We start from the raw sequence: 21,074 nt of genomic DNA on the forward strand, positions 1-21,074 counted from the left end.
ATCGCAGTTTGTGGTGTTTTGAAATGATGAAAATATTAATAAAAACTGATTGATTGATTGATTGATCGGTTTATTAGCAATTTTTATCAGTTCAATACCACAAAAATGCGATACAATGAAAAGACAGGAGGGTGTCGAAGCGACTTGGAGTAGTCTTAGATCAGAGACACCCACCTGGGCCTAGGCGATGTAAAGTGGAGGCATGCAAATTGCACAGTGCACACTGAATGAAAGTAAAATAAGATAATATAAAGTGGCAGGCGATAAAATCAGGAAGGCGAGATCGATATATGTCCGATCGTGATCCGGTAAATGGTGAGGGCTGACCAGCATTCATTCAGCAGAAATTGCTTATATTTCGACTTGAATGTGGACAGCATGCTCGACGACTGTCGAATTGGCCGGCGAGATATTGCTCTACACTTCAGGTCCGGTATATTTGATAGAGCGATGATCTTTTTTGTCCTGTTTTGAAGTGATGAAATCTTATGAATAAACTTGAACTTGAACTTGAACCATATGATAGTTGGACGACGTGGACGCGCGTGTGTCGTACTTATGCTCTTTTGATACCGAGGTAAAAAAGTCATTGAAGTTTTCAGGGCAGTCGCCGCAATTTCTACTTTCCGCATATCTTTTATGTTTAGGACTCCAAATTTTTTGGCAGTAACATGTTGGACAGCTAGGACTGGACACACATACTGGTCCCCTGTTGCCCATACTTTTGACACAGGGTTTCAATGCCGATAAAAGATTTTTCAGTCTTGAAATCGCATATGAGTTTTGATGAGTATGACAGATCTTGTGGAAAAAAGGGAAATCGTGCATTTGCTTGATGAACATCGCCATGAGCATTGAGCAATTTCATCACCACCCTTGACTATATTTTAATTCATATTTTTGGAATCAGTGCGACAGTAGCTTTCGATCAAGACCAGATTCAGATTCTGCGCTTCGGAAGATTACTTTTGGATTGCCAGAAATCCTACAGTCGCTTACGCAAAACAATTCTGTTCACAGCCTCAGCCAAGCGGAACGAAGCTGCAAAATCAGCTGTTGTCATTCCAAGTTTACATTCGATAGTCAGAGACTCGAGCCGTCGGACGGCTACGGATTGTCAGAAATCAATATCAGCTCATCAATGGCCTAAGTTAGGGTTACCATACGTCCTCTTTTACGAGGATTTGTCCTCTTTTATGACTTCTTTGAAGAGTCCTCGGGGGACGCCCTTTATTGTCCTCTTTTTTGAGATTTTGTCCTCTTTTTTGAAAATTTAGGTCATATTTAGAGCAAAATGCGAGTGATATGCCGTAACTTAGCACAACAGTGACGCTCAAACGGTATTTTGAGCTCTGAGCGGAAATATGACCTTTTTTTAGTCAACCACCCGGCAATGTGGAGGAAGAAACGGTATTTTCGGCTTTGAGCGGGAAAGTTGATCTTTTTTTTTAGTCAACCGGTCACAATGTGGGAAAAGTTCACCGAATTTTGAGAATTCTTCTTCGGTTTTGCAAGTCTCAAATTTCTGAAAAAGTGTCCTCTTTTTAGATTTCCAAAATTTGGTAAGCTTAATATAAGTCAGCCCTCAAAATATCGGATCACGACCTGACATATCGATCTCCCCTTCCGTCACATGCCACTTGATTGTGTCGCATATGTCCTTTTTACATTTTCCTCTTTTACTTTTCATTCCGGGCGCATGGCTCCTCGTTACATCGCCTGATGGACCCATGTGTGTGTCTGTTTTCAAATACTCTAGTCGTGTCGGCACCTTCCTATCTTCTCATTGAATCGCAATCTTGTGGTGTGTTGATCTGATAAAATTGTTAATGAACTTGATTGAGCTGAAGTTATCAATACACTTACATGTACTGCTTGGAGTCCGAATCCGGCGCCAAGTACTTTAAAATCGAACCATTTTCCAAATGTTGTTAAAAAGTGCCGTTGCCGTATTATTGTTAGGTCCAAAAATAGGTTAACTATAAGGACTAAAATATATTGTTTGAAAGCTCCTGTCGCCTTTATTACGGATTTAACAATATCATTCTTGAAAGGGCACTATAGTATACCTTTCCAAATTCGCACTGCTTTAAAAAGATTGTCACATATCAAGATAACCATGGAGCAGTGAAACATTGCACCGTCTTATTGTGCCACAACAATTTATCCTAGTTTGTGCTACGCCATATTCCGAGGTCTTTTGTCGACTTCTATATCGCAACTCATATAGGCACGCGTAGTCAATACCTTCTTTCCAATTACGAACCACAACATCACCGGGTTTAACATCCGGACGCAAGGAGCGCATGCTACACAGGCCGTAGTATGGCACCTCATTAACTCACGATCGCGACATAATTGAACATTCCAAATAGCACCCCGTTTGATGACCACTGCTATGTACAGTAACGTTGAGTCATTATCATAAACTCATATATCTGGCTTTTGCACTACCTCTCTCTTCTTCTACCAGGTGATATTGCAAAATGAATTGTAAGGTGGATGCCGCTAGCCGACCACATCTGGAAAATCTGTTTGACAAGCTGTTGTAACCAATGGAATGACGCTTGCATCATCATAAACGTCGCGAGTTGAAATTACAACCGGCTAGTTGCTTGCTTAGAAAAGTCCCAAGAGATAAGTTTTGCATTTACTTTTCGCAGAGGTCAGTAAGTCTCATTTGATGCCAAGGCTCTTTGTATAATGTCCGTTTCGTTATTTGTACAAGGCTTGGGTTGGTCGGGGTATCCTGACCCTGGATCGGGGAATAATCCAGCTGCTTTTATTTCTTCTTAAGACGAGGTATTGTAGCGTACCGCTCCACTAAGTTATAGATCATCCTTTTTGTTATGGGTTCGAGCCGTGGCCTGAACTTATCAAAGATTTGCTTGCTGGATTACGGCCTCCCCGCTGAGCTCACTCGCTCAGCACCAGGATTGGAAAACTAGAATATTGTCAGATTTTCCAAATGAGATTAGAATTAGAATTTTGCTGAGTTCTGCTGAAGCATTTTCAGGTGAACTAGAAATGAAATACGAAGCATCGAAACATTTCAAAAATCAGATCAGGGTTGTAACCAAGTCAAAAGGCTCCGGTGGTCACAAGTCAATCTCACATTTGTAGTTTTGACTCGAGTCAAGTCGAGTCATTGTCAATTCACCGCCGAGTCAAGTCCGAGTTCAATCCAACAAGCAGAGGGTCGAGTCCGAGTCATGGTATTATGACTCGAGTCCGAGTCCAAGTAATTGCGCTAACTGCTCAGTTTCGAGTTAATGTCTTAATATACCGACTTTTTATAACCATGTTTGGTGATAGCGAATCGTTGGCAGTTGAAATATACTAATTCTTCTCACTTTTGACAGTTTCTGGACGCATTTTCACGAACCAGTACCAATAGGTGAAATACCAAAAGTGTGGGAACTTTACTATTCTTCGAAATTACAATGAAATGTCGGTATTGGCCGTCTGTCTGAGACTCGAGTCATACGAAATGGTCCGAGTCAGGCGCAATAACTCGAGTCCAAGTCGAGCTTGTTGAATTGAACTCGGACTTGACTCGGCGGTGAATTGAAAATGACTCGACTTGACTCGAGTCGAGTCGAGACATTTCCATATTTTGAGAAAATGACTCGAGTCAAGTTATCCGAAAATCGCGACTCGAGTCATTACAACCCTGAATCAGATAAGTTATTAGATTGCCCGCAATATTCTTTAATTAGTGTAATTAGACACCTAGAATGATTTACTTGTCCAAGTCTGCTTGGCACTGCAGGAGCAACTCGCTGACCTTGCGGCTCGGTGCACTAAGCCCTCGATTCTGCACACGTTCAAATAAACTGTCATTGCAGCTTTTGCTGTAATGCAAGGGTGTATGTGTATTTGTGTATAACCTGTGTGCTGCCGTCGATTATTAAATCCGTTAAGTAATTCAATAAATTAAGCCGTCAATAGCATTCGACACTAATGATAACATTACGAATTGGCCGACAACCGACCGGCAGGATGAATATAGCATAATAACGGAAGCACGTCGTCATTCCTTAAAAGATTTAGATTCTGTCAGGTATTCACAAAATTCCCAATGAAAGCCTATCATCAAGCGCAAGCCTATATATAACAGACCTATTTGTCACTGGTATTGATTGCAGGTCAGTAATATCGCCGCCAGTATGGAACGAAAAACTATACTGAGCTTTGTTGGTTTGATATAGGCCTGCCATATGTAATTTTTTAAGGATTATTCGTCCTCTTTTCTCAAGAAAAGTGAATTGTCCTCCGAAGACGCTACAAATGCCCAAATGTCCTATTTTTTCGCATTTCGAGTAAGTTCCTTATATTTTCAATATGACTTTTAGGCGAGACGTATTTATTTCCAAAAATTATTATAGCCAGCCTAAAGTTGGATAAGTTTCGAGCATCTTTACGGTTGTTTATGATTCCGATAATACTTCGTATGAACAACTTCGTCATCTCGTTATACATTATCATTCTTTATTGGCAAAAGTTATTCATGCTGGATGTGTTTATCAATTGCTTATTTCACAGGTCACGAATATCACTCGATTATACTAATATAGCATCAGGTAAACCGGGATTTCTGGGGAAATACCCATTAAACAATGATGAAATACAACTTACTTCCTGCATGTCTCATTATGTGGCATTTGTTGTAGGAACAACTCAAACCAAACTATGGCTGTGAGGGTGAACGTCAATTAGGCTACTCTGCCGGTGAGCATTCTGTGCGTATTCTTTTGATTGATTCCACACATCCTGCAATATGCTCTCCTATTTATAATGGCATTTAATGCCATTTGAGAGCATTTAACTCAATTTCAAACCAGACTTGGAGTTGGGAGCATTTTAACAAACTCCAGTCGGGAATGTCTCTACAACAAAATTACCGTGACTTTGACTCCACAAAGACAAAGTTCATTGACAATTTGACTTCGCAGCCTTGGTTTATATCAGTGGTTGCCGATGTGGGTGATTAAACTCCCTATGGGGGAGATTTCGAAAGACACGGGGGAAAATATCGTTGATGTCCCCCGTTCACGGCCTTTATGGTTCGATAATGACTGCAAAAATAGGCCATCATAGCCTCATGCTAGAAATAGGAACAAACATGCCGCGAATAGGTACGCAATAAGGATATTCCAAACTAAATACAAATGTGAAAACTGAGGACGATACATCATATCACCATACTTGTACAAATTACCAATCTATAGTATGTTGATGTTAAACTAAATAATGTTTACTAATAGTTCTAGTTCTAGTAGCAAGTTTTGAATAGTGATTAGTTCTAGTTCCAGTTCTAGTAGTGAATTTAATAAAAATTAGTTGACGAACAACTAGAAAACACGTGTCGTCGTTGGGTGTTCTGTCGTGTGATGTTTCTGCAGTCATTGCTAGCTCAGACCCATCACTATACTAAAAGTGTCGTAGTGGGTTTTCTGGGACGCAATCACTCCCATTCCAAACTTGTATGGATATAAATGTGGAAAACCGATCTGATCCCGATAAAATAAAAAATGATAGGTTGCTTCGGATTGAAACTATGCGTGTTTTAGTTACTTATAGTTAAAAATTTTTGAATGTCGCTAATTCAAGTTGTAGTTTTTAAAATTGAGTAGTTTAGTTTAAGGTGCTCATTTTGAAAATCTCCTAGTTTGTACAAGTCTGCATAACGCCTTTCAAAATACGGCCGGAATTGAGAAATCAGGACACTATACCAACCCTGAGAATAGACCTAGGCCTATACATCGTTGATATGTCGTTTCAATCGGACTGCATATAACTCACAAAAATGATAGTGTATCCATTTACAGCGTATGGGCGGAAAGTTGTGATTGTCGGAGGAGGTGTTAGCGGTTTGGCCGCTGCCAAACATCTCAGTCAGAATGGTGTCCGTGACGTCACCGTACTAGAAGCAGAAGAGCGCATTGGTGGGAGATTGTACGTACACGGATCGTTTTCATGGCGAGATCATCGAGCGTGGAGCCCAATGGATGCATGAAATCACAGGGAATCCAGTATACCGGGTAATAAACATAATTAGCTACTTAGTAAGCAAGTTTACAATGGCGTAATTTGCCTTTCTGTAGCTGATCACTACACATAGCTGGGAATTGTTACGTATATGCTATAAGTCTACTCAGTCGTCGACTTCTGACTGTCTTGATGGTATGTCATTTGTGAATTCGGTTCACTGCATGGTTCAGCACCTTCATTGAAACGTACTTCCCTGGAGATACTCATATTTGGGAGATCAGCTATTCTGGGAATGGTAAAATGGTAATTCGTAGTCATACAAATGAAGAAAGGGAGCAGAATTTGGTCGCGAACATGATGATTATCACTGGTCTACAAAAATGAGGCATGCACTTTGATTATGAAGTTTTGTTGCTGGGCTCAGAATTGCTCTATAACCAGACTTGTACAATCTACTGAATTTTCAAAATGCGCAACTAGAACTAGAACTACAACTTTTAAAAATCTACAACTAACTAACCATAACACAATTAACCAACACTGTATTATACGGACTGTTATTTAATTGAAAATGAGCTAGAATTATTGGAGACAGAATCGGCATCTCAAAAGAACGGGATTTCGAGTTTGAAATGTGAGAGTTTTCGACATTCAAAACCAACTACCAGCAGGCTGTGCCACTATAGTAGTGATGAATCTAAGCTAGCAATGACCGCAAGAACACAACCCAACAAAACACCGGTATCACGATCCATGCTGAACGACGGCACGTGCTTTCTATTTGTTCAAGAACAAAATTATTTTTTAAATGCGCCACTATGTCTGTAATTACTCACTTTTGAAAATCCGTGACTAGAATTAGACTCCAATCGTCAACCAACTTGCTTGGAGTTGGTGAAGCACATACCGGCTTGATTCTGAGTCGGAGTTTGGTACAATGCCCTAACTACGACTCACTCTATGTACTCTAAAATTGAATCAAATATGACCAAAAAGTGCCGTTGCAGTTACAGAAGTTATCAAGTTTTTTACGTTTTCGAACCATCAAAAACTCAATATCCTTCTGTGAGTACAGTTTTCGTAATTTCTCTGAACCATACATGGCGAAAAATATAATAGAGGTATAATTTTCTGAGTAGATATACAGGAATGTCAGAGTCGGTGTTGTGTGGAGAAATATTAGTAATCGGAGCAGGAGTCGGAGTCGGTGAATTAAAAATTCCCGCAGTCGGTAAATTGAAAACGTCTGGAGTCAGAGGAATAGTTGGTGGTAAATTGCATAAATTCAACCCGTGAGAGTAGAACGGCTGATTTGAATATCATTTATGTGGAGGGGTGGACGTATTCATCTTTTCTTTGGTAGCTCATTATTACGTCAGATAACGCTTGATTTATGTAGGGTTACCAACATACGTCCTCCGTTTTCAAGAAATCACCTCCCTTCGCCCAAATGTCCTTAAAAGGCCAAAATTACCACGAATTATGCGAATGTGGGCCGAACAGATGAAACACGGGTATTTCGGGAGTCGAATTCGAAAAAGAACTTTTTTAGTCCACCCAGTGACATTAGCTATATGAATTTGAAAATCATCCGTTTTCTCGTCTCTGTGAAAAGTGTCCCCCGTTACGGATTTCAAAATATAGTAACCCTAGTTGTATGTACATTGCGCTTGGTAGCTAATTACTCTGTTACCATCTTCAACTTTATGCATCTGCTATGCAGACTTGATCGGATAATGGTTTTGTGAAAGCAAAACGGAGAAAGTAGTTTTGGGATAATTTGCATCGCTCTTATGAGTTAAATTATCGTGAGAACCCCGTTAAATATAGCCTCTCCATCAAGGTAACTGAATATGAATTTTCGAAGATTCTACCTCAGTGGTTACCCACCTTTTTCGACTCGTCGCTCCCTTATCAAGCTCGACACCCTACACTCCGAAAAAGGGGACATATAAACGGGGGATCTATTCACCCAACTGAGATCACTGGTGGATTGACATAAAAGGTATTTTTTGGAGTAGGTGCGCGGAAAACCGGTTTCCGCGTCTCCTTCCGTTGAGTTGACCTGAATTTTAATCAACTTTGGAGTCATATGCAAAATAAGCCATCTTCGCGTGGTAATTAAATAGATCTCAATTTTCGCCCCTATCGCCCCCAAATCGCCCTATAGTATTTTCGCCCCCGTGTTTTTCAAAAATTGCCCTATGGGGAACGATATGGCCCACGTTGGGAACCACTGTTCTACATGTTTGTAGTGTCAGTATAATCATTTTGCGTAGGCCGCCAAGATATAGAATAAGTATTGCAATTTCGAAAGTAGCATCCTCGTAGTCTCCGTTAAAGGTATGCGGAACCCCTTTTCCCCCGACCAGTAAAACCATATGGAAACCACTGGTATAAGGCATCGTGATAATTATTTGCAGCGAGCACGTCACAACTGGGTGGAAGTTCAAATTGGCCAGCACGTATCGTGTATTTACGACTGAACAAACTATGGATATAGCTTTACAAATTCATCTCATCATCGACCAATCGACGGCTACTTCTTCCCAGCTCGTATCACGCAAGTACAATGTTACATTGGACGAATGGGATATAGGCATACCAAGCAAGTTGAGTAGCGGCAGGAAATCCCACCCGGCGACTGCTCGACTACTAACTGCATCTGAAGAGCTTTATGACGACGTTTACCGTAAATTAGCCACGATGAACAATCCAAATTCGATGAAGGACAATACTCTCCTGCAAGAAATGAGGGAGGCGTGGGACATTAGGCTCAAATCTCTGAATACTACAATTGACAAAGATATAACGGATGCTATTTTCTACAACACCATGACAGAATGGTCTTTGGAGACGGGGGAGGTGTCGCAGAACGTTAGCGTTTTGACGCTATTGTATTATCGCTTCCTTGATGGCGGCAATATCAGAATACCGCAGGGGTATTCAGTCTTGCTGGACATATTACAACAATCAATCCCAAAATCAGCCATTCAACTTGGAAAAGAAGTAACAAAAGTAGTATGGCCAAAATCCAATGCCAATATAGCGGTATCAGCAACTCGACACACACATCCATCGATTCCCAGGTGAAGGTTGTCTTTATCAACAGTGAAGGGGACACAGAGTCAATCTTTGCGGATCACGTAATTGTGACTGTGTCGATTATTGGCGTTTTGCAGAAGTATCACCATGACATGTTTGTGCCTGAATTGCCAAAGCTTAAAATCAGAGCTGCGAACAAAATGGCACTGGGAGTTGTGAACAAAATCTTTCTGTACTACGAAATCAAATTTTGGAATGACACCGATTTCCCTATGATGCGTCTGCTTTGGGATGCTTGCAATGTCTCTAAATCTACGGAAAATACACGTTGGTACCGTGACATTGATCTAATAGACCGCATCACTGAAAACATGTTGGTGGTATGGGCAAATGCACATGTATCACGCGAAGCGTTGGAACTATCCAATGCAGAAATTGGATGAAGACTCACAGCAATTTTGCGAATGTTCATACGTGACCATGCGATACCAGTTCCCGATGACGTATTCGTGACAAGTTGGCATAAAAACGAGCATTTTCTAGGATCCTACAGCTATATAGCACCCGGGCTAACTAACTGTATCAAGAGAATTGCTAGAAAGCTGCTCTCCGTTAACGGAATTCCGAAAGTATTATTTGCAGGCGAAGCGACACATCAAAACAGATATGGAACTATCGACGGCGCGTACAAAACTTGAATTAGAGAAGCCCGCAGGATTCTTACATTCAATCCAAAATAAACCATTGCACATCACTGATTCAATGAATGTTGCCAGGGATGTATTGACTCGAATCGGACTCGAATCGCGATTTTTCATTGACTTGACTTGACTCGAGTGTTTTTCTTAAACCTGGAAAATGACACGACTTGACCTGAGTCACTTTGTGTGATGACTCGACCCGACTTCTACTCGAGTAATGGCGTATGCGTATGCAATAATATGTCTTTTATCTGTTTGAATGAACATGTTAAGAGTGAGAAAAATCTGTATATCATAAATGCAAGGCTATCGATATCACCCAAGAGTTTCGAAAATGTGAGTTGAACCCGACGAGAACTCGATAATGAATTGAGAAAACTATGACTTGGACTCTAGTATCGACACCACTACCCGGACTCAACCCTTTGATTCTTGACTTGGACTCGGACTTGAGTCGCTGGTGATATGGAAATAATTCGACTTGACTCGAGTCAAAATTATATAAGTACAGAGGTGGTCAAAGTAGTCAAGAAGGCTACTCAAGTAGAAGTAGAAGTAGCGACGCAAAAATCTACTCAAGTACGATTAGAAGTAGTCCTTTTAAAAGCAGCCTGAAACTACTTGAAGTAGAAGTAGAATTGACTGACTTTATCTACTCGATCTAAATCTGAACGATCGTAATTCGTTCGCATAGCCATAGACCAGGGGTTCTCAACCCACGGGCCACATGCGGTCCGCAGAGGTTTATTTTGCGGCCCCCGACATCTTTCATCATGAACGCAATTATTACTGACAAGGCATTGATACATATTAATTTATCTGCTTAGCTATCTGATCGCACCGTCTCTGTTTCGTTTGATTACTCATTTTTGATGTGTTCTGGTTTCTTGATATATGCTCGAGTTTAGATTGTTATTGTTTTGAATCTGTATTAGGTTGGACTCTGTTTCAAGAGAATCCCGCTACGTAGTACATTTTTTAAAGAGTTTTCCACTCACCGCGAATGGTTTGAACAGAAACAGAACAAGGAAGAGGAAATTAAACGACGCAAACTGGGTTTGTAACTTTGCGTGGAACAATGAATTGGCTTTCCCAGATAATAATGAGAAACCGATGTGTAATATTTGTCGAAAAAGTTTTCATAATTCGTAACAAAGCGTTGACCCTTAAAATGAAACTACGACAGTTTCGTCTGATAGTATGCATATCGCCTGATCTTAGATAAAACGTAGCTAGCTAGGTGTCATGCCCAGCTATCCATATTTCGAGGCATTGTAAAATTGCCGACGAAGTTGCAGACACATCGTTCAAAATTGCTGGGAATATCGCTGAGCCCAAGAAATCTGCTAGAGAAGGTGTGATTTCAATATAACTGTGCGAGTATTCACTGTTTCCGGAACTTATCACCAACGATAACACCACCTGACACCCTCCTCGCCACCTCATCCGCGTCAGCGGTGTCTTACAAAAAAGTATAGAGTTGGGCCGTGCTATAAGTCGGCAGTTACAGAAAATAAGAAGAATAGGCCTGGTGTAAATGACCATAGTAGTCGACAAAACACCATGAATGCGCTAAAACAAACGAAACCACCTGACATATTTCGAAGCTACAGTTGTCTGATTCAACCGTCATCGAAATGCTGGCTGGGCGAACGTCGGAGGGTGACCAGCGAAAAAATTCAACTTGACAAAGCTAACTTATGTAACTAATGGTGCAGGGCCCCGCTATGGAATGAGAGGAGAAGGGTTGATTGGGTTGCTCAGAAATGACCCAGAACGCCAGCCTTCTTCTTATATCACTGAGACCTCAATACAATAACGGCCTCTGTATCGAAAATGTGACGGTAATTTTATACTTGCTCGCTCACGCTTTGAAGCAGAGAGTTCTGTTCTCGGGTGGAAGATTTAAAGGTGCATATACCGGCCCTTATAAGACTGTTAAATATGTTATAGTAGCCTTAATTTCATAGTAGCCCATAAATACATGGTGTTAATGTTCTGCGGCCCACAGCGTCCTTTGCTGGTAAAATGGGCCCCGTTATGCAAGGGAAGTTGGGAACCCCTGCCATAGACTGTCAAAAGCTACAAATTGAGCTTTGCAAATGGTACAAAGCTTGATTCATATTGATGCATCCCAAGAGGTATAAACTTTCGACAGGATAGGCATTCTTCCGCATCATGGGATGAAAATGATAGCATTGATATGGCAATGCGATACTAATCCTTCATTTGCTACTTTGCTCGAACACCCCGATTTATAAGACATCATGGTATGGCGCCGTTCCCCATATTAGGCATATAAGGCCCGTAGTTTGGTCAAAGAACAACACACAGACGTGGTGTCTGATACGGTGCGCGATCAGTAAACATTAATAAAAAATATGACTGATCGTAAAAACGCCATATAGTGTACCTTTATTTTCGGAAAATAGAGGCATTATACTACGCTTGCTTTTATACTTCAAAATGTATGTTCTCCAGACAAAAGAACTGAAACTAATTAGAACTCGAAGTATGATACTGGGAATTGAAAGAGAAATAGAGAAACTACTTTTAAAAAGAGGAAAATATATTTCATGTCTTTCGTCCCGAAAGTTTTAACAGTGGTCTGCTAAACGGGTGCAATATCATATAGGACACTATGGTTTCATCCTTTTCGTTTAAAAATCAGTTTTAAATAGCTGAATATTTCACAAAAGGAAAACTTTACTATAGAATGTAGAATTGCAACGGCTAACAGCGTGCAAAGAAAACGCTCTCGCATACCCACTTCTCATGTTGCTGTTGTTATTAACATAAATGTGTATATTTAGCATGTATTGTACGTGTAAGTGTGTGTGTGTGAGGGGGGGGGGGGGGGGGTCAGTGCCTCATCAGTCACGAACATCACCACAAGTAACTTATCTAGGCTTTCCTCTCCATATCATCCGTGTCTTATAAAAGCCTACAGCTGGCCAGTGCTACAAGTCAGCATCCACCGAATGAAGAAAATTGGACTGGCATAAAAGACCATGTAGTCCACTAACACCACGAATACCGCAAACAACAATAACAACAACTCCACGCGACATATAACGACTACGCGTTGCAGAAGTAATTGCCTGGTAAAAAAGCGACATTGTGTGACATGATATATATCGCAAAAAATGTAGTCCGGTAAACAGAACTAACGAAGTTGCGACCTCGTTTCGTAGCCTACATCGTATTAGTCTATTGCTACGCCATAAAACGAAGGTGGTTGAAGTAGGAGATGGAGATAGACTAGACTGGATCAGTGCTTATCAATCGGGTGTATCCCGCAACCGAAGGTCAGACTTGGACAACTAGATAATTCTAGTTGTCTAATTTCACTAAATTAGAGCGAAATGCCAGTAATCTAATTCTAATCTAATTTATAAAAGCTGAAATTTTTCTAGTTGTCCAAGTCTGGGTGGGAAGGTGTTCCATACTTTATTAAAAGATTTACCACTCTAATGGTGTGTGACAATAAAGGTATCCTTCCTTAGCTTCAAAAACGCTTGGAACATTTCAGACGCAATGACGGAATCTCGAACTGTTCAATTATAGATAACTAATAGCCTTCGTATGTTAGTTAGCCTATCTATGGTATAATTTTCCAGAAGGCATTGTGTGCCAAGACAACAAACCTGAATAGTGTTTTGGCCACAATGGTGAAAACTGTTAACATGATTTTTGTCTCATTAACTGAATCAGTTACGCCAGATATTACTAGAAGCAGAGAATCAATATGGCGATGTCATGTAGGCCTATATCTGTCATGTTCGCGCATTAAGTCGAGCAGCTATGCTTACACGAGTGTATGAACTGAGAAATGAAATAGCAACTTTCCTCGAAAACGCAAATATCGCCGACTCATAATCTTATAATCGAAAATGGGTATCTCATCTTGCTTTCCTGGTACATTTAACGTCACATCTGAACAAATTGAATTTGCAACTTCAGGGGGAAAACAACTAAATACACGAGATGTTGAGGCGCATTCAAAACAAATCTGTGACTCTGGAAATGTCAACAGTACAAAGAAAATTATGCTCACTTTCCTATACTGGAGGAGAGAAAACCTAGTACCAACACCACATTTGTAACTGCTGTGATGCGATATTTAACTACTCAATATTCACCCGCTTTTCCGACATTCCTTCTCTACAAAATGAATTCTGACTATTCAGTACTCCGTTTAATGTCGACGCCAATACCATTGCCTGAAAATTTCGAATGGGCCTTTCTGAAATGCGATGCAGTTAAATTGAATGACAAATTTCATACAAAGAGCATATCGCTGCATATGACTTTGACAAAGAGTTCGTTCTTGAAATTGGTCTTTATCCCAGCTTGACCAACAATGCAAAAGAAATTGCATCGATTTTTGGAAGCACGTACGCATGTGAACAATAGTTTTGAACAATGAAATTAACGAAGAGCAAGCTAAGATCACGTATTTTGGACGTTCATTTGTAATAGGGTCTGATTCTTGTTTCATCTGACTTGTTACCAGAAGTTGTAAACCTTTCACAAAGCAAGCTGCGTCAATTGTCACATTTATTCTGTGTTGTTGAAATGTAAATACATGTGTCTTCTGATTGGTATGATTGAGATTGCAGCAATGTAGCATAATATACCGAAGTGAGCGTAAAATATAGTACTAAGAAAAATTCCGGCCCGCCAAAAAGTTGTACACCCGAAATTTGGCCCGCGACTAGCAAAAGGTTGCCGACCCCCTGCCGTAGGTTGTCATCATAGGTGTAACCGGGAGACAAAAGACACCGCCCCCCCTTTATTTTCGACTTGTACATTGTAACTAGTAGTATATACGATCGCTCGCGAACGGCCATTGTTTCTTATGGGCGGGGTGGCATGGTGCCGAGAAACCGGGGGTGGCATGGTGACCCTTATGTCTTATGGCGGGGGTGGCATGGTGCCATTGTGTCTTATGGCTGCGGTGGCATGGTTACCTTTTCGGGTATAGGCTGCGGCGGCATGGTGCCGTGAAACTCGTGGTGGCATGGTGACCCTTATAACTATAGGCTGCGGTCGCATGGTGCCACTGTGTCTTATGGGTGCAGCGACATGGTTACCTTTTTCGGGTATAGACGGCGGCGGCATGGTACCGTGAAACTCGTGGTGGCATGCTAATGTTTTTTGGTATACGTGCGGCGACATGCTAACGACGATAAATGTGTCTGTCATGTATTCTTACGAGATCTGTGGTGATTCACCATGTGTTCTTATGGGTGCGGTCGTGATTCGCACTTTCAGGCATCTCTCGCGCGGTGTTGAATATGTACGAGTCACCAACAATATCCGCACAAACGGAAACGTGGCTTGCAAGAGGATTAAGCAGTGCGTGCGACCTATATTCCGAATGACCTGCGCACTGAATTGTTTCACGGCCAACCGCGTGCTACTATCGAATATTACGCTAATCCAGTCAGTGCGAAATAGTTTACTAAATCTAGGAGTCACTTCCAAGGTAATATTTTGGTAATTAGTTTACCACAGAGCCGGCGTAGACGGCGATTCGAATATCGACAATAACCGCGTTCGCATACTAACACTCTAAAAAGGTGTGAAATATTTGTAAAAATCCTACGACCACTCACAAGATAACACATCAGAATAGTCATCTCTCGTGGTTTGGTGTTACAAAGGTAGGAATTACGCATAAGTAATATTTTGGATGACAATGATATATCGTTATTCTTATGGACGCGACGACATGATAACGTTACAGGTATAGGCTGTGGTGTTTCGCCGTGTGTTCTTATGGGTGCGCTCGCACGTCGTACTTTCAAGTATAGGTATCTCTCGCATGTCGTATTGGAAACTCGTGTTGGCTCGCTCACGCGGTGAAATTTTAGTAATCAGTTTGTCGCAGAACTTGATTTCACTCGTAAGATTTAATAAGTAACGAATAACAGACCGCCAGTGTCGGTAACTTGGATAGCGACAAATTGTCACTTATTTCCGCTCTAACCCTAATCCTTTGTGAAGTGAACGCTTATTCAAAAGGTTGTGATATAATTTTAAAATCCAACGACCACTCACCGGATAATGCTGCAGACATAGCAATCCCTCATGCCCGCTCACAAGGTAATATTTCGGTAATTAGTTTGTCACAGAACCGTCGCAGACAGTGATCCAAAACCAACAATTTGTCACTTACCCGCGATCGCTATATGTTTTGACACTTCAGAAGAGTGGTTGACTTCAGTTGCGTGATACAAATCATGAGAATATTCAATCAATGCGTCAATTTGTCAACTCGAAATGAAACTCACTACACAGTTCAAGTTGATTCGTATCTGAATGTTTTAAATCGACACAACTCAAATCCTTTGACAAATCCCTTAACGCGTTTTTGTTGAATCGAACGTAACCCGAATATTACTGACGCCGACTTTCAGCCGCATCGAATTATTCGCACACTCCGAGTCGCTGTTTCACGCCTATAGAATCAATACCAACTATAACTCTACAAGAATCAAGAATCACAAGTATGTGCATTACACAGTTATTGTCTTTATTAGCTTGAAATCAAACACTTAACAAAAACACGCAACTAATCATTTGGCAACTCTAACATTACCAAAAAATTCCAGTATTGTTGATTGAAAATCCTTGAGTCATTATTATCAAAAATGTTATAGTACCGCATCGGAATCCACTCGCGAGATGTACTAAAGGTAAATCCAGATAATCCAAAATGAAATAATTGGACTTTGACATAGTCTGAATTGAAATAGATTGACAAACATGGCTAACAACTTTCAACCCAGTCATATTTAGAGATTATACGCACATTGATTCGAAACAAGTAATGAAACATTACAACTCTATTCGCGACCTGTCTTTACGTTTGTCAAAGAGAGTTTCAGAAATATTATCACTATGACATCTCAACATTTTAACATCTTGCCATCAACAAAAGAGTAAAATACAAAAACCTTGTCAAGTCAATCCGTTTGTAACTCACCGAACCAAAGCAAAAAGTGTCCATACGAAAAGTAGACAAGACTACGCAAGTAGTAATCACTACAACCCACAAACATATCAAGTTCGGTTTTAGGCATATGCCACCAACTCGTCTTTTTTGTTCAACTGTAAAAGTCGTTACTATGCCGCAAGACCAAGAAATTACTATGCGGTATATTTTGTAAGACAAAAGTAATTACTTCTCGGTGTCGGCGACTTGAGATTAACATAATATATTTGAGTATACGACATTTGAAAGTATGGCCATCGTAGTTTCTTACAATCGAACGCAGGTGTTATATCGAAAATTATCGTGATGTAAACATAAGGATTGTCACATCGATTTAACATATGAGATTTTGTAATGGTCTATCATGACTTGATTATTAAATTATTCGCGTTAATTAGACCCGGCGTTGTTGTAAAGGTTATTATGACAGCAACAAACTTTTCAGTACCGTTGTTATTAACATATTGAGTTGTAAAACTATGCGTGTCTGAAATGTTCTTGAATGGAAAATTATTCCACCTTGGTACATATCGCCCTGCGTATCGCGGATATCAGAAAATATTTTACAAATGTAATTGTCTCCACTAACCGAGACTAAAGATGAAACAACAATTTCCTTTGTTAAACAATAACCGGTACAATACTTTATCATCGTAAACAGCAGTGAGAATTGAAACACTTTCGCACATTATCCGGTGTCAAGATATCACACTAGGTGAATTGACATACGACCGCTTGATTAATACCTAATCCATTCGCACCATTTCACATACTTTGATCATTACAAAAGTAAATTGGAATATGTTTGCTAGATGCATCCAATTCAACTAGAAGTGTCTAGTGTCCAACACTCGTAATATCGAAAAAGTACTTGCTACACTGTTATTTACTAAACGTGTTTTGCATTGTTGTTCATTTCTAGTATTGATTGTTTTTGAACCGCCAAATAATAATTCCCGACATGAAACCAAACCACCGAAAGTCGTTACCATCACAACGAAACAATCTGTACAATGTTTGCCAAATGTATCCTATAGTTAGGTGTACTAGAATTATTTGTCTAACACATACACCGACAATACAACCGAAAATTTTTCCGTTATCATTCGCTAAAGTAAATGTCGTCACAATACTCATCAAGCTGTCATCTGTAAATCAAGATTACATCCAACTTGCAACTGTATCGTTTAACTACCGGTTGCATCAGTTTGCTATTTTTGTCATTTAGTGACTGCTGAACATACCAAACGATACACATTCCCTTACGAAATACTGTGTCGATCGTAGTTTCCATCATCGTGATAATCGAAGTACATTTGTTTCGAGTTCATAACATCCGACTACTTCTCTATGACATGACGAATTTTTGAAAAGTTATGCTTAGAAGATTGGTGCATCTCGCGAAAAATAATATACCACTCATATTGATACTGTTACTCCATTGACCGGTATTTTCAAACGAGTCGATTTTCAACCGAGCAAAATTTCTTACTTGAGTTTCTCCGCTTAATGTAAATGTAAACTCACCCGTCTTTCAACAACAAACAATGATAAAAAGTACACAATCAAACACAACAAGTTTTACTTTTGTTGGATACTAATTATTATTCCACACATCACATTTCATACTAAGTGTATATGAAAGATATTCACGGCACACGAAAATGTTAGATATTCCATGCTACGAACATACGCAATGATTGGTGACGCTTTCACACTATTTCGATTTAGTGTAACAAAAACAACAACAACAATATTTCCCCTCTCTTGACTTATGAAAACAACAGGCGAACCTTCATTCAATATTTTGTTTTTGTCAACTAGTTACTTTTTCATGAGACCCCCACAACTCTTACAAAAGTACGAAAGATATTTACATCACACAAAGTAATCAACTTTACTCGATATTCTCACATTACGAAACTAAAGAATGGTTGGTTTGACTCTACAAACTGTTTCGTTACCTCAAGACCTTTATTGTCTGAATGGTTGTTCATGTGTCTTAAGAACCAAATAGTTCAACACAGCACTAGTACCAACAGAAACATCAGAGTTGTTTACACAAAAGTTTGTATGTGTACAGTATGCGAATACCATGTGTAAGTCCAGCACAATTGCGGTATCCATCCGAGTTTAGTTAACACAAATTTATTACAACGGAACCACGTAAACTTTCGTGAAAGAAAAGCATACTCACTTCCAGAGGGTTATGTCAATACCATAGCAGTACCCCAACAAGAAAGTACATATGTTTTCTAGTCACGGTCCTTACATCTTTCACATAGATCAATCTACTTTGCTAACGAAAAGTGCTGAGTCATCACATGATTGCCCTCACAACAAAACAGCTAGAAGATATAATCATACAAAAATATTCCTAACCCTTTGAGCACCTGTGACAAATCATACAACGAATATGTTTTGTGGGTCGAATTGTTGTTCAGAGTCAAGTCTACCTGTTGAAACGTACATTAAACAGTACAATCCAATTAAAACCATGAATCTATTTTCATTTCCTCACAAACAGAAAAATAAATTTTATTCCGCCAAAACATACTTGCAACCAATCGCTTTCATTAAACACACAACACCATAAAAGTATTTACTTTCTACAACATAGACATTCCGATGTAGTCAAGAAATATTTTTATTAATCAAAATCATCGACTTCTGTTTACGGCGTTAGTGTGTGCATGTCATATATGTGGGATCCGTATTAAAATGGACACGACGCGACTGAATGTAAGGAGATAGAAGTCTATCGCATAGATGTACATGTGGTCTTCGCTACGGTTTCAAAAAACTAATCATCTCTTTTGCATTGATCGAGACCGAGCAAGTTAGTTAATGACCATGATTGTGTTTGTCATATGCGAATGATAGGGTTACTGGCAAATCTACATACAACAACCTTCTGGCACTCATAATAGCAATTTCATTCTCTCCTTTCGTAATTGTAGACTCACGACAAGTATATTGTACAACTCGACAGCTATGTTTAACAACACCAACGACACTAAACATACGATACCTACCCAAGTAAAATTACCATTTTCACCTGGAGGTCAGTCGTTACCTGAGTAAAAAATACCATTATTCTTTGGAGATTTATCGTTTAATCAGAGTAACAAAACATTTTCACTTGGGGGTCTATCGTTTCCAAGAGTAACAAGCCCCCTTTCCTTTGGAAATCTATTTTTCCCTGGGTAACAAACCTTTTTCACTTGCAAATATATTTTTCCCTCCAGGTAACAAACCTTTTTCGCTTGGAAACATATTTTTTCCTTGAGCAACAGACCATTTTTACTTGGAAATATAATTTTTCCTTGAGCAACAGACCATTTTTACTTGGAAATATATTTTTCCCTGAGCAACAAACCATTTCACCCGGCGGGTCGTCGTTTACCTGAGTAAAATATCATTTTTCATTGGAGATCTGGCGTTTACCCATTGTAACAATACATTTTCACTTGGAAATCTGTCGTTTACCTGAGTACCAATACCGTTTTCACTTGGAAATCTATCTTTTCCCTGGGTAACAATACCCTTTTCGTTTTGAAAACTGACAACCACACCGGTCAATTTGATATTTTTTGTATATTGTTACAACAGACAGCGACAAAATATACACCAACAACGACTCCAATACATTTGTCTAATCAAATATTCACTTGCTCTGATGCATCCCATCAAAATCATTCGTTACTCACATACAATAACAATGTGCTGTTGTACATCGACATGTATGTTTTCGGAATTTGTGAATAAAGGGGTTTCCGATATGTCCGTGATGTCCGGGTTTGTGCTTTGGATTTTCCAGAGTCAAAATGTCTGAATAAAACACCTCCTCGACTTTGGTAACTGGTTGATACACGGATAATGGTGTTCGGAAAACGGATGAATTTATGTTCCCCATCGCGCTGACAACATCGGGTTACTTGTGAGTTTCCTCGGGTCAGTTTACTATATTGTGTCTTTACTGGTCAATACATGTCGCTCCAGTCAGCTGAAACCGGATCACCAATATGAGAAAGTGTGGGGGCCGGATCCGGATATTCACTCATGACCCAACGACCGATATTCAAGTAAACATGTTACAGACCGTGTTTTGTCTCCATGAAAAATACCAACCATCACATACAAGTAATGTCACGATTGTTCACAAGTATTCGCGTAAACCAGGTGTACATTAGGGTTGTTCAGAATTGACCGACTTTCAAAAAGTTCAGGTTTTCAGTCCGATTCCCATGCCTTATACCTTAAAAACATATTCTGGCTACTTTTTTTTGTTACTCGTCCCCTGCATCCGTGTGCACATTGAGCTGGAAGAA

The 21,074-nt window shown here is 39.9% G+C and overlaps 1 protein-coding gene across 1 annotated transcript; it reads left to right on the forward strand.

Annotated features, from left to right (window-relative positions):
* Positions 1-3,393: 3,393 nt before the first annotated feature.
* LOC145444131 (spermine oxidase-like) lies at positions 3,394-9,717 on the forward strand. The gene is made up of 3 exons (XM_080322057.1): positions 3,394-5,997; positions 8,418-8,871; positions 8,925-9,717. Exons 1-3 carry the CDS (start codon positions 5,810-5,812, stop codon positions 9,480-9,482), a joined length of 1,200 nt encoding a protein of 399 aa, XP_080178183.1. The 5' UTR covers positions 3,394-5,809; the 3' UTR covers positions 9,483-9,717.
* The last annotated feature ends 11,357 nt before the right edge of the window (positions 9,718-21,074 follow it).

The sequence above is a fragment of the Botryllus schlosseri genome, chromosome 8, assembly GCF_051294905.1.
Source record: "Botryllus schlosseri isolate E-star chromosome 8, Bs_hap1, whole genome shotgun sequence".
NCBI lineage: Eukaryota > Metazoa > Chordata > Ascidiacea > Stolidobranchia > Styelidae > Botryllus > Botryllus schlosseri.

What these genes read in the sequence shown, in the direction of transcription:
- LOC145444131 (XM_080322057.1), top strand. Translation starts at nt 5,810, where the DNA reads ATGATAGTGTATCCATTTACAGCGTATGGGCGGAAAGTTGTGATTGTC. An exon ending in TCATGGCGAGATCATCGAGC is followed by an intron (nt 5,998 to 8,417) that starts GTGGAGCCCAAT and finishes AATTATTTGCAG; the next exon opens with CGAGCACGTCACAACTGGGT. An exon ending in CGGGGGAGGTGTCGCAGAAC is followed by an intron (nt 8,872 to 8,924) that starts GTTAGCGTTTTG and finishes CGGCAATATCAG; the next exon opens with AATACCGCAGGGGTATTCAG.